We start from the raw sequence: 14505 nt of genomic DNA, 5'->3' as shown, positions 1-14505 counted from the left end.
AAAGTAAAATCGGAAAAATTCCGGATCTCGGAAAAATTCCGATTTTTTCTAAATTCCGGATTTTTTTCCGAACGTCGGAATTTTTCCGAAATCCGGAATTTTTCCGAATTCCGGAATTTTTCCGAAATACGGAATTTTTCTGAATTCCGGAATTTTTCCGAATTTCGGATTTTTTTCCGAATTCCGGAATTTTTCTGAATTCCGGATTTTTTCCGAATTCCGGAATTTTTCTGAATTCCGGAATTTTTCCGAATTCCGGAATTTTTCCGAATTCCGGAAAGTAAATTTTCCGATTCCGGAAAACAAAATTTCCGGAATCCGGATTCCGGAAAATTTTGGCCATCCCTAATATATATATATATATATATATATATATATGCAAGTTGTTTCAAAACAACACCGACAACGTTTGGGAGGTGATTCCTGACACCAAGATAAGTCAAAAAGTATAGACCAACCTGGGTGCACAAATGCTTCCTTTCGAGGTTATAGGCTGCCGAAAACATGAAAAATGAACTTTAAATGCCCATAGCTCCAAAACAATGAGACCTACCGCAGTTGGGTCAAGACTTCACTTAGGAACTAATATGTGCGCTATCCAAAAATACATGTTTCAGAATTCTAAGGTATTCATGCAACAATTTTTTATACAGGCAGTTTTTCTACGGGCATTTAATTAGAAGCACTCACCAACTATCTCCATAAAAATGTTTACGAAAGTACCGCAGGATTCTGAAACTTGGATGTTTGGATAGGACCCATACTAGTTCCTAAGTGAAGTTTTGACCCGATTACCGTAGGTCCCATAGTTTTGAAGCTATGGCCCTTTAAAGTTCGTTTTTTCACATTTTCGGTAGCCTATAACTCCGAAAGGAAGCATTTTTGCACCCAGGTTGGTCTACACTTTTTGTCTTATCTTGATATCAGGAATCACTTTCCAAACGTTGTCGGTGTTGTTTTGAAACACCTTGTATATATATATATATATATATATATATAGACTATGAAAATCCTGTTTGGAAGCTTCAAGCCCACATTTAATTGCACCACTTACTACATGAACCTCACAAACTCCATTTTTCCCCACTAGGATCACCATCTTTGATTTTCTCACCTAACTTTCTCATTAATCTTAAATTCACTTCGTCATCCACTGAGATTTAAAGAATGTTCTTTCTTGCAATGGTTTGATTCTTGCAACGGAATTATTAAGTGATCTTGTGCTGTGGTTCTACCAAAAAGACACTGTTGAAAAGAATCAGTATTCGCTCTATTTCTATTAATATCAAAGTATCTTCCAAGTATTATTGAAAAAAATATATATATATATATCAAACTGACTTCATCAAGCTTTGAGAGTATTAATAAATACGGAACAAGACCATGGTTAATTACATATTTAAACTCTGTCGCCTCCATTTTAAAGGATGAGGCAATTTCACTATCTGAAAACAGTCTGAACATCTTGTTATCTACTATCTTCAACGCCCATAGCACTTATGCTCTTGTAATGTCATCTTTAGTGCAAAACAATTCGAGACCAACTAGCAGGTACAGAAGTTGGTTAACTAATCGAAGGTTTAGGGATATTTTAAACCTCAATGCTATATTTTGGAACATTAGGAGGAGAACAATCATTCTTTCCTGAAATACTTGTAGATGCACTAAAAAGATTTTTAAGGACGGCTGATCTTGAAACTTCCCTGACTCTTCTGTGAAATATGGCAGATTCCCTTGACTCTCACATATTTTGAAGCATTTCTCTGACATATTAATTTCCCTGACTTTCAAGATCAGTATAAACCCTGGAGTAAATCTGTAAGATGATTCAATTTCGTACACACATTCAGGTATCTGCCTGAAATAAGTCAACCAATTAAGAAGTGATATATGAAACTATAGAACTGCAACGAAAATTGTAAAGCGACTATAAGGTCACCTATAGAATTTCCTGAAATTTGAGTAAATTGGTGTAAAGAAGTCAGATATAAGGAATGGGGCCGCGGTGGCTCAGTGGTAGAGCGTTCACCTCTGGTGCATGGGGTCCCGGGTTCAAACCCTGCTCCCGCCAAGTGAACTTTGTGGTGGACAAACACCGTGTCCGTAGGTTTTCTCGGGATTCTCCCGTTTCCTCCCACTTTCTTCATTCCATTTCATTCATTTCTCATAATCACCGTCTCCTTTAGCCTAACCGGCATAACCGTGGGACGTAAAACAAAGATTTCATTTCATTTCATTTCAGATATAAGAAACTCCCCTCATCTTCTGACAATATATTTCTGATCATTTATATCTAACAGTCGAACTTACTTTAAAGCAGCATTTTCCTCTTGGAGAGTTGCTTCCACATGTACAAGGATCCCACTGAGTTAAAACAAGATGAACGTCCTTGGTGTTAAGCAAGGCTCTATATACATCTACTTGAAGGTTACTCAACTTACAGAAGACTACCTACAGAGAATAAATGGAGAATTTTATTTACTATATACTGGTTTTATTTTCCATAAATAAAATGCATGATAAAACATTCCTAACTTCAAATGAGTTCTGGCAATAAGTTAACGAGGGAACTGCACAGACGAGTGTGCGCAAACACACGTAATCTATGCAAAACTTTTGAGTGTGTAATCTGATCTATGGTAACAAATGTGTCTTATTCGATGCATGCACCGGCCATCTAGACTGAGATTTTACAGAATTTTCGTTAGTTATTAGGTGGTAACATTGTTTGTCGCCTGTGTAAGCAATCCCCAAAGGATTAAGCAGAAATATAAGAGACTACGTCTGATTGGTCTTTACGATGTCTTCATGCTTCTATAAAGAACAAAAATAGAGTTGATAAAATACTTTATGGTGCCAACCATATCAAAATTAAACCTGCGATCTCTTTCTTCTATTTCCTACCGTGCTTATCTGATATCACTAACAACGAAATACAATAAGCTAACCTGATCGGTCTTTTTCGGCAACTGACTGCTTATGAGAGCTTTCGTTCTACGAAGCATCCATGTTTTCCTCAGAATAGTCAGAATCTCTCTTTTCCGTCGAGCTTCGGCAACATCTCTCTTCACTGCATCTTGACGCATACCTTTTTCAATCGGCCTGAAGAAAAGAGAAATACACTGTAGTATCATCAACATTACTTATCAACGAAGTAACTCTATACAGTACAACTTGTTAATACATTTTAGATATGGTGTGTACATTTGCAAAATTTGTACTATAACAAAGGTTTTCGAAATCAGGACTAAGGAGATTGACAAAGAGGTAGACGGAGAAAGGACGAAGGTTCAGAGCGAAAGGATGCAATGCTTCATTAAAAGGTCTAAGAAGGTTGTTGGGAAACAGAAATACTGACTTAGATTTAGGCTAATACAAATGAGCTTAAGAAGAAGAAGCAGAAGGTAATCAAGTTGATAATACGGTTTGCATCAGTTTTTGTGTTAACATCGTAGTTATACTGTATTATTATTATTATTATTATTATTTATATATTAGACTCCAGTGATGAAATACTATATTAATATTATAGTTCAGTATCAACATAAAATTTCAAAGTAATTTAAAGGAAAAATATTGTCATTGGAATGATGAAGCAATGGTTTAACGTTATATTTAACATGTATAAAGTACATGATTAGATTTACGATGGCTTATAGAAGGTAAAATTTATCTACCCAGCAGTCATTGGTCACGATCATGACGTAGACTGTTTTATTATTTCTACTATTATTATTATCTCACAACACATATACCAATTAAAGAGCATTCACATGCATGTCACCCACATATTGTTATTGTACACTGGATTCACAAAGAATTCTCCCTTGTTCAAGTTAAATCTACGAATCACAAACTCTTATACACCTTAAAGAGTTTTCACTACTCCCACTCAGACTGCTTTGGTTTTTAGAAAATAAATTAATAACAATGAAAAATTAGAAAGTAGGTTAGACATACTTGCAAAATGATATTCAATGAACTAATGGTTGTCGCAAGGCATTTCTTTAAGTGCAGTAACACCAGTGCTCCACAGTTATGTCATAAACTGCGAACTAAAATTTTTGGTCTATAAGAAAAACCTCAAAGCAGTTATTAGTTCATTTACTAGCATTCTACAGTTACGACCTGCCTTACACTCTTAATATTTTATGGTGATTAAGCTATTCACTAAAATTCAGAAAAGTGTGGGTGACCGCAGCAAATAACTTTAACGTCCACAATGTTCTCTGAATTTCATTTTAAACGTCATATAACTTATTAACTTATCTTTATTATGAAGTAATTTTGAGGACATTCATTTTATTTTGTACAATGGATTTAAAGAATTGCATTTGTTTTTTCACTTCTGCATTTTCTTTTTTTTTTTACGTTACAATGGACTTTTTATCTACATTTGAACCTCATCCGTGGGAATCGTAGATGTAACATACTCTGTCAGATTCTGCTTATACGTCAAGATAATGCTCCAGCCAATGAGAGTGAGTGTGCAGAAGAAATGAATAAAAATTTGTATGGATTAAGGGTTCCGAAATTATATTTTACGCCTGAGATCTAGACCCGTGGGCGGGGCTTCGTGAGAGGAGCGGGAAGGAAGACATGCCATTGTGAACAATGGCTGATTGATAGATGGACGTAACAATTTGCATTGAAACAGCATTTGTGTGCGGATAGCTTTATATGCATTCAGGTTGCCATTAGTGAAGCTGTCAATACACGCGTGATGGACGGACTCCAAATTCGATTCCCAACCTTGGTTATCACGTTGGTTCCTTTTGTCACCCGCAGCAACCACAATAAATCTACAAAAACGACTTTCAGATTCAGATACAAATATCATTTAACATTGGAAAAAATTACGATGAAAGATTATAAAGACGACGGCAACGGCAAATAATTAAAGATCAAGGAGATTCAGCGGTAGAGCGCTCACCTCTGGTGCGTAAGGTTCATGGTTGTATTCCAGCTCTCGCCAAATGGGCTTTGAGGTGGACAAACACCGAGAGTGAACTTTCTAGAGGTTCTCTTGTTTTCTCCTACTTTCAACATTCCATAATTTTTCTCATTATTATAATCACCGTCTCCCTTAGACTCGGTCCATTATCGTGGGATATTAAACTAAAACAATTAATAACAAATACATAGATAAAAAAAGGGGCAACAGAGCATTCGCCTGGTACGACTGGGTAAAATATTGGAAAAAAATCAATCAGAAAGGGAGGCAGAGGATTGAAGTGCGAAACTTTCCACTTGCAAATTTAAACAGTTCGTTCTTCTACTTGTAGCTTCTTAACGTAACAGCATTTACAGGCTAACACTGAGACAATGTCCATAAACTTCCATTTATCAAGAAGACTTGATTCTAGCGGATAAGAAAAATTATCTTTATTAAGTGTTTATAGTACAACAGTGCAGTAAATAGGGGTTTCTGTAACCTACTACTGTAAGTGTCTTCATTTGATTCGAACAAAACAGTCAGAAAGCAAGCGACAAGTGTTCTTTCTTAAAGTTGTTGAGAACCCTCTAACTAGAGTAAACCAAAATATCAGTTAGAATGAAACTAGTTCCACAAATTATTCCATTATCATTCACTTCCCTTAATCATCTGTCTCCCTTAGCCTAAAGGGCATAATCGTGGGACGTTAAACTGAAATATTTCATTTCATGAAAATAGTGTTCTTTGAGAGAAAATTATTATTACTATTAATCTACATCAATGTTTCCACTAAAAATTTTCATACGTTATTTTTATGTTGTATTATCTTTCTTTATTACCATTACTTCTTTACTACTTTAGAATTCAGTTTTTGTTAATTTATATTTTTTATAAAAAAAGAAAAATTTCCCGTTCTACAATTATGTACACACAAATCTCCTTTTTCAATTCTTATTCCTTCATTTTGCTGTATTATTACCGACAAAACCATCCCAATAGTTTTTTTTTAATGTTTCTCCAGTTATAATTATATCAGGAGGAGGGCACGGTGGCTCAGTGGTAGAAAGCTATAATGTGAGATATTCCTGGTCCGATTCAAGTGGTGGGCAACATGGAGCTCGTGGGTTTTCCCGGGATTGTCCCGTTTCTCATTCTACAAATTCTTTCATAATAAGAGTACATAGAGCCTTATTTTGTGTTATGCTATAATGCTCTTACTGTTCGGTAAGAAATTTATTACATAAGCAATCGAATCCTAATCCAGGCATCGAAATTCTTGTGTTCTACATATAAAGGGTCAAAGCGTACAAGGCGTTTTAACTCAGCTGTCATTGTGTATATTTAGTCTCGAAACTGAAACATATCAAATCGCGTGCCCCAAATTTAATGGTCGCTTTCTAGACTTCCAAAACAGACCTGAAGAATATATTTTAAGTGAAAAGTTATATTTTTGATCCCAGTTAACAATGAACACAATAATATTAAAACAAATAAAGAAACGCAATTATTGTTACAAACATTCTTTCCAAAATGCCAATAAAATGACACGCAAATTAAATATATATATATATACTGCTCCTCATTTTAGCTTTGGAGCTAAGCATAATTTAAATAAAATAAAATCTGAACAAAGCAAACATTAATATTAATAAGCTGTATTTCGTCAGATTTTATTCTTATTTAAAAGAAAAAAAAAAAGGTTTTTTATACTTAGGACACCATTCTTCCACCTTGTTAAAATATTAAATACCGTGGCAACTAAATTCAAAATCCGCTATTAAATACTGAGTTTTCGAATTTCTGAACAAACTGGAAGTGGTCTATTCAAGGCTGAAGTCGAATTTTTTAAATGGAATTCGTTCATTTTTCAGCGAGATTGGAATGTTCGCTTGAAAATAGGAAACTTTTCTTTTAAACACTTTTTCTGCAAGTGTTCTCTTTGCATTTGAAATGGGGTTGAGTGTATGACGAGATTAGCTTTACACAAAGAGTTGAGTTGATTTTAGTTTAGCGTCCCGTTCAGCAGCGAGGCTATATGAGACGTGCACCTACTGATTAACGTGGAATCCGAACCACATGAGCTCCCGCCGGGAATCGAACTTTACACAAAGAAAGCGTTTACACTGTTCTTTTACGGGCAAAGGAAACATTGCGGAAAAGCGAAACAGAAGTTTCTTAATTTCTTACGTACATCAAAATCTGATTCAAAAATTACTATGATAAATCGAGTAAATACCGATTTATATATCAACTTATGGTCTGTTGTTTTCTTAGAAATGAAACCATTTAATGCAACATGTAGGATTCAATTATCGAAGTTTTGAATATGTTGACAAAAATTTAGTTTCCAAAATTTGGGAGGAGTGGAAGGATGATGTTCCATGTATGAAGTACATCTTTCGCACTTACAGTATAAATGAATTGGTACAATAGGAATTGGTATAAAGGAAAGGTTACAATAGAACAGACTTAAAAAAGAGGATGTTTTTACATTTGTCAAAAAGATTTATGTTATTTGACAAATCTATTAATAGCATAGTGAGAAACAGTAATGTCATTTAAGATCTTTTTCGTTTTTTTGGGGGGGAGGGAGAGGGAGGATGGGAGAAACGAGATACTTCACCTATATAAGTAGAATTTCACGTTTCTTATTGGTATGTTACTATACTACTAATTATATATACATCCACCAAAGAGGAAGGGTAATAATTGCCCCTCTCCTCCCCTACATTATGTCCAAGGTAAAAAAATACAATTTATACAACTAAACTTTCACAATACCATTTATGGAAATATTAAGTTTCTATCCTTCGCGCTTACAGCTGAATATGTTGTATTTCCTTGGAAATTAATCATTGCAAATATACATTACGAAATTTTGAAGTAGAAGCAGTAGTTTCTACTCTTCCCTCCAAAAAAGAGGACATTAACCCATTTTTCTAAAAACTCCTTGAACCACTTTTAGGGCCGGACAAAGAGGAAGTCTGGTAACCCTAGGAATTGGTGTGATATAAAATCGGTTATTTCCTCAAATTCTGAAATAGAATATATAATTCAACCATCAAAAGTGTTCTGTAATGTGCACGCTGGGTTGTCCTAGCACAACAGTGTGATACAGTACATGTAGTCTGAGTTGCTGAGTACCGACATCAAGCACAGAAGGAAGTGTGTTTGTTTAGGAAACTGACTGGGTAGTGTACTGGTTAACGCATCGGCTCGGTAAGTCAGAGACTGGATTCATATCCAGATCCAGCTGTGTATATTTTCAGTTCGTACAAAATTTCTTTTTTTCTCGCGTAATTCAGATTTTTCATCAATTACTTCCGGTGAGTTTTCGAAGTGTAAAGTACCAAAATTAAATTCCCCACATGCAACCTGATGTCAAATATTAGTTCGAAGACTCTATGTAAGGTCATGAACAGAAATAAATAGCATATGATACATCCAAACACAAAGACTAATATACTGACTATTATAGCTTAGGTAATATTATAAGATAACGTGTCTGACGAAGGCGCTGTTCCATTACCAAAACTGTTACAAAAAGGTTATTAATATATTTAGTGCTTTGGTCAGTTTCGTTTAATACAAAAGCTAAATACACACTGCATTCTATGTATTATAAAAAAATGAAAAAAAGATCTTGTTTGTGATCGCATCATGGGAAAACTGTCTGAAGTGAACTTTTGGATAGTTATCACGTAACTCTAACTGGGTTTTTAGACTTCCAACCTAAACTATGCATGTGTCGGAAGTTTTAAAGAACGGCTTTGTCCTTCCGTTTGCTGACAGGTACCACAGCAAAAGCAGTAAGAGAAATCGAGATTTTTTTTTTTATTATTTTATTTATTTATTTATCGATTTAGCGTTCCAAGTATAGGTTCCATCTCCTATGTTAACCCCCTGCTCAAACCGGAAGTGGTTCAAAATATCAATTTTTTTCAACTTTTATCGCTTTAGAACGAAAACGGTAACAGATAGCAAGAAGGCGGTTTCTTGCAAACGATTTAGCATCTCAAGACAACATATCATGCGTATCAAAAACATTACTAAAACCAGATGTGGTTCAAATCTACTATTACTTCCACTTTCAATATTGATTTTTGTTAATCAGAAACGGTAAGAGATACCGAGAAGTTGTTTTTACAATCGATTCAGCATCACAAGAATAAGTAGCATAATCAGAAGCTCTATTCAAACCGGAAGTAGTTAAAACAAGCAAGCCATTTCCTGTTTCAACGTTTATCGCCATACAATGAAAACGGTAGCAGTTAGCGCAGAGCTCTTTCTTGCAAAAGATTCAGCGCCTCATGAAGTATAACATGACTATCGACAACACTTTACGAAACAGGAAGGGGGCACGGTGGCTCAGTGGTAGAGTGCTTACATCTGGTGCGTGGTGTTTCTAGTTCGATCCCCGGCCATGTAAGTTTCTGATGGACAACATCGTGTCTGTGGGTTTCCTCGCGGTACTCCCATTTCTTATCAGATACTCATTCCATCGACTCATCCATCATCACTCAATTGCCTTAATTATCCGTCTCCCTTCACGTTAAGGGCATAATCGTTGGACATTAACCTGAAAGATTTGATTTCATTTTCCTTTTTACAAAACAGGAAGAGGTTAAAATTTACTATTACTTTCGGCTTCGATATATATTTATATAGAGCAAAAACAATAACAGATATGGAGATGTGGCTTTTTGGAATCGATACAGCTTGCCAAGAATATGTTCCATCTTCTCCATTAACAGCTTGTTCATACCAGAAGGGGTTCAGATTAACCAGTTCCAGTTTCAAAATTTATCATCATCGAACACAAATGATAATATATAGCGAAAAACAGTTTTCTACAATCGATTCAAGGTTTCAGGGGAACATATCATTAAAACCTACAAAACACTACCAAAACTGAAAGTGGTTGCAATTCCCTACTACGGCTTGTTTCAATACTGATTTACATACAGCGGGAATGATAGCAGTTATACAGGGTGTCCGAGAAGTCCTTCCCTGATTACAGAAATTGATAACTCAGGCTAGAAATAAGATAGAAATATGAAACTGGTGTTGAATTGTTTACAAACTATAAAAGTTTTTGTCTGTGTTAGGTTTGTTCTGTTTTACCACGTCTCAATTTTTTTTTGTTTTTTTTTTTTTGTTTTAGGTTTGTAGTACGTAAGTAAGAAGCCCAAGAAGCCATGCCAACCAACCAGGAGAAGGCACAGTGTGTCCTGTGGTACCATGAGACACGATCACCAACCACGGTGCAGAGACAGTTCCAGACAACATTTGGGAGGACTCCACCTGATGTGAAGAGCATTAAAGCCTGGTATGAGAAGTTCAAGAACACAGGGTCGGTTGCTGACCTTCCGAGGTCTGGTCGACCAAGAACCTCAGCAGACACGGTGGAGGCTGTGCGGCAGTCTTTTCTGAGAAGTCCTAAGAAATCGGTGCGCAGGGCCTCATGTGAATTACAGATGCCAAAAAGCTCTATCCATGACATTTTACACAAACGTTTATTGTTTCGTGCTTACAAAGTGCAACTCGTTCAGGCCTTGTTGCCCGACGACGGTACACGTCGATATGACTTTGCGGTCGAAATGCTATCACGTATTGAGGACGATAATGGTTATCTCAGACGAATTGCCTTTTCCGACGAAGCGACATTCTTTGTCAGTGAAGTAGTGAATCGCCATAATGTACGCATTTGGGGTTCAGAACCCCTCAGGTAGGTCAGGGAGTTCACCAGAGGCAGTCCAAAGGTGAATGTTTGGTGCGCGTTATTGCACGATCGAATTATCGGGCCATTCTTCTTCGCTGAGGATACCATCACATCTGCAGTGTACCTGGATATGTTGCAGCTGTATGCTGTTCCTCAGCTGCTTCAGTATCGCCCCGATGTCGTTTTTCAGCAAGACGGTGCACCACCTCATTGGGGTTTGGACGTCCGTGCCTATCTCGATAGGACATTTCCTGGGCGATGGATTGGTCGTGATGGACCAACAGCTTGGCCTCCACGCTCTTCTGACATAACCCCATTAGACTTCTTTTTATGGGGTTATGTCAAGGATGAGGTCTACCGAACACATGTACCAGATCTTGAAACCCTGCAGCAACGAATAATCACAGTCGTTGCATCGATCCCTCCAGTGATGTTGGCTAATGTGTGGATGGAAATTGAATATCGCCTAGATGTGCTACGTGCTACCAAGGGTGCTCATGTGGAAGTGTACTGATGTGACCAAAACTTTTATAGTTTGTAAACAATTCAACACCAATTTCATATTTCTATCTTATTTCTAGCCTGAGTTATCAATTTCTGTAATCAGGGAAGGACTTCTCGGACACCCTGTAGAAATGCGGTTTTTACAATCGATTCAGGCTGCCAAAAATAGGTTCTATCTTTTTCATTAACTTTCTGTTAATACCGGAAGTGGTTCAAAAACTTCATTTCCAATTTTAAAATTTAAGATCATAGAACAGAAATGATAATAGATAGCAACAAATAGTTTCTCCAATCGATACAACGTCCCAATCACATATGTATATATCATCACAACTCGCAACACTATCAAATTCAGAAATGGTTGAATTTACTAGTGCTTCTGGTTTCAGATTTTCACAGAGGAAAAACTGTAAACGAAATCAAGAAGTGCTATTTGGCAATTGATTCAGTTTGTCAAGAATAGGTACTGTCTATTCCTCTAATCCTCTATTGAAACCGGAAGTGGTTCAAATTAACGATTTTTGGTTTAAACCTTTATCACCATTGAACAAAAATACAAAGGGATAGCTAGTTGTGTATTTTTGATATGTGAGGAAAAGATTCTATTTCTGATATTATTGTATTGCAACCAGTATTCACAGATGTACTATTTCAAGTTTGACTATTGAATTTTCATAGTTTGGAACTTTTAGTTTCATACTGTAAAACAATACTCGCTTGTTATCACGTTACTTTGAATTAAATAAGCATCCTAAGGGAAGTCTAAATTTATGCGAAAAATTCAATATCTTACAAATCTGTCAATGAAATGAAATCTTTGAGTTTTACGTCCCACGGTTATGCCGGTTAGGCTAAAGGAGACGGTGGTGATGAGAAATGCATGGAATGGTAGAATGAAGAAAGTGGGAGGAAACGGGAGAACCCCGAGAAAATCCACGAGCACGGTGTTTGTCCACCACAAAGTCCACACGGCGCGAGCTGGGATCGAACCAGGGACCCCAAGCACCGGAGGTGAACGCTCTACCACTGAGCCACCGCGCCTCCAATCTGTCAAGAATATTTGATATATAAATTCCTCATCAAAAATAAGGGGACACGTCTCTCCCGTTTTTGAAAATTTCTGTTTCGAGGGGAGGAGGGAATTTTCTATATTTTTTTTCTCGATGTTGACAAAGTTTGTAATCGCGTCACGGAAAAACTGTTCGATATTTTGAAATTAATTTATGAACGTAAATAGTACCTACCTCAAGCTTGGATTTAACATGTGACTTTGACTAAAGGGCGTATCCTAAGGGGAGTAGCGGTTCAAAATTTATGCAGATGAAGTTTATATTGTTCACCTTCATTGATATGCGTATCTTAAGGGAGAGAGAAGGCACAAATAATTTCCATGAAGTTATTCTCCTCATGCAAAGAATGGACATTTCAGCTAATTAGGACAGACAAATGTTTCATGAGTTTTTGTTTTATTCTTATTTATTTATTTATTTGCGCATTTTACAGTGTATTCTGGTTTAAAAAATTAATAAGTTGTTCAACATTGTCTTTTTGTCACACTAAAAACTGAATTATTTTTAATGACATTTTAAATCCAGATGAAGATAACAAACGTACTGAACTATACATACTTAGCAAATTGTTCAACGAATGAAGGAAGAGATCCCAAACAATCAGGGTTAGCCCAATCAAGAATGCACCACAATTCCTTTAGATTATTCTGAAAAGAGAGAAAAGCATATACGTAGCTTGGTGACTTACAATACTTTTACAAAAATTCCCTTTGATCTCTATTATTAAGCTGCAGCGCTCCTTAGCATAGTCAGGGCAACAAAAAGAGTCAAATTTGATTATTGATCTACAATTTCCGTTGTAAAGGCACACAACTATATTGATACTGTTGACTGCTGATCACCACATGAGCAGCTATTTTTGCAGTTTTCTAAGTTGACAAAATACTTGGAAAACTAAATTTGATTAAGTATTACGGTTCAAGTGCTGTTTTAAATGGAACATACTTCATTTTTCAACTCCACAAGGACTCAGACAAGCATACTGTGTTAAGAAACAGATAAGTTTACACATCAACTTTACTTTCAGTTTTGAAGCTACGGAACCAACAAAATCGTAGTACCACATCAATTATTAGCTATGCTTACCGCTTCGTATTAGCAGAATCAAGCAGGAAGATTTATATGATTATACTTAAATATCTCTAAAAAGTGAGTCAGTTTTGTAGGAGCAAAAATTAAAACGAACACTGATACCTTCTAAAAGTTATCTCAACTTACAATTTTGGACAATTTAGTACCACTGGAGTGAGACAACCCTCCATTCAATTTCTTGTTTAAAAAAAATTATGAAATTCACTTATGCTCCCTCATCTTCACACAGCAAACAATTTTTTCGATGATTACAATGTCTGGAAATATATATTTCACTTTTATTAAGAAGATAATGAAACTATTTAAATTTTATGTTTTTGTTTTTTAAAGAATATATATACATAAATGAATAATCATAATTACTAACATTTCTAAGAATCCAACAAGAAAAGAAAAAAGGAAAACCGCAATTTTAGCGCAAAATATAATTCAACCTTCAACAGCAGCGAAACAACAGCAGAAGACTTAAAACAAACTGCAATGTTCAATATTACCTGAAACCTGTAATACGCACCTGTAACGCAGTGCCTGTTAATCCGTATCTTCTGCGACACCGCAGCTCCTTTAAAGCAGCAGTTACTTGAGACGTGGGTTCCTTGAGGCGATGAACCTCATCCACAATTACTGCAGACCATTTCACTTTATTAAGGCTTTGGATATTGTCACGTGCAGTCTCTAGAGTAGTTAACATGACATCTAATCTCTGTTGCATGGCAGCCATCAGAACATCCTCTCTTGTTTAACAATGGGAGAAAAATACACAATGAGAACAAGTGTGACTAATATTTTATATAATCAGTGTATCTTATTATCAATTCAAGAAGGTCAGTACAGGGGAAATATATCCTATATGTTCGAGTATTTCTACATTCAAGTTCTTTCTATTCAAAGAATACTATGAGATAGACTTTAAAATTCTCTATTTCGTGTAGATGTACATGTTTCCGTACGTACTTGCTTTACACAATACTTATTTTCATCTAATTTCATATTTCTATAGAGGTCATAAAGTAAGAGTAAAGTAACCTAAGTTCACGAATTAAATTTAAGGGGACATTTTTCTGTTCTTAAGATTTACAATATTAATGCACTGATCATCCCTTATTTGCTTCGAAACATTACACTGGTTGTATGTATGATTAAACGTAATTTTGTGCAAAACTCAATATTTACTCGTAATT

The 14505-nt window shown here is 35.8% G+C and overlaps 1 protein-coding gene across 6 annotated transcripts in view; it reads right to left on the bottom strand.

Annotated features, from left to right (window-relative positions):
• The window catches only part of LOC145688465 (uncharacterized), a 142126-nt gene that overhangs the window by 82590 nt on the left and 45031 nt on the right, over positions 1-14505 (bottom strand). For 5 of the 6 annotated variants that reach the window (XM_081762728.1, XM_081762731.1, XM_081762729.1 and 2 more), the window contains 4 exons: positions 13839-14058; positions 12791-12879; positions 2949-3102; positions 2311-2451 (listed from right to left, as the gene is read on the bottom strand). In XM_081762728.1, coding sequence (XP_081618854.1) covers positions 2311-2451; positions 2949-3102; positions 12791-12879; positions 13839-14058 — 604 coding nt within the window. The remainder of the gene's footprint in view (positions 1-2310; positions 2452-2948; positions 3103-12790; positions 12880-13838; positions 14059-14505) is intronic. The other variant, XM_081762732.1, reaches the window with a different exon arrangement.

This window comes from Thermobia domestica, chromosome 6 (assembly GCF_964235325.1).
Source record: "Thermobia domestica chromosome 6, izTheDome1.hap1.1, whole genome shotgun sequence".
Taxonomy (NCBI): Eukaryota; Metazoa; Arthropoda; class Insecta; order Zygentoma; family Lepismatidae; genus Thermobia; species Thermobia domestica.
Note: the sequence above shows the minus strand (reverse complement) of the source record. Positions and strands in the feature narration are given on the sequence as shown.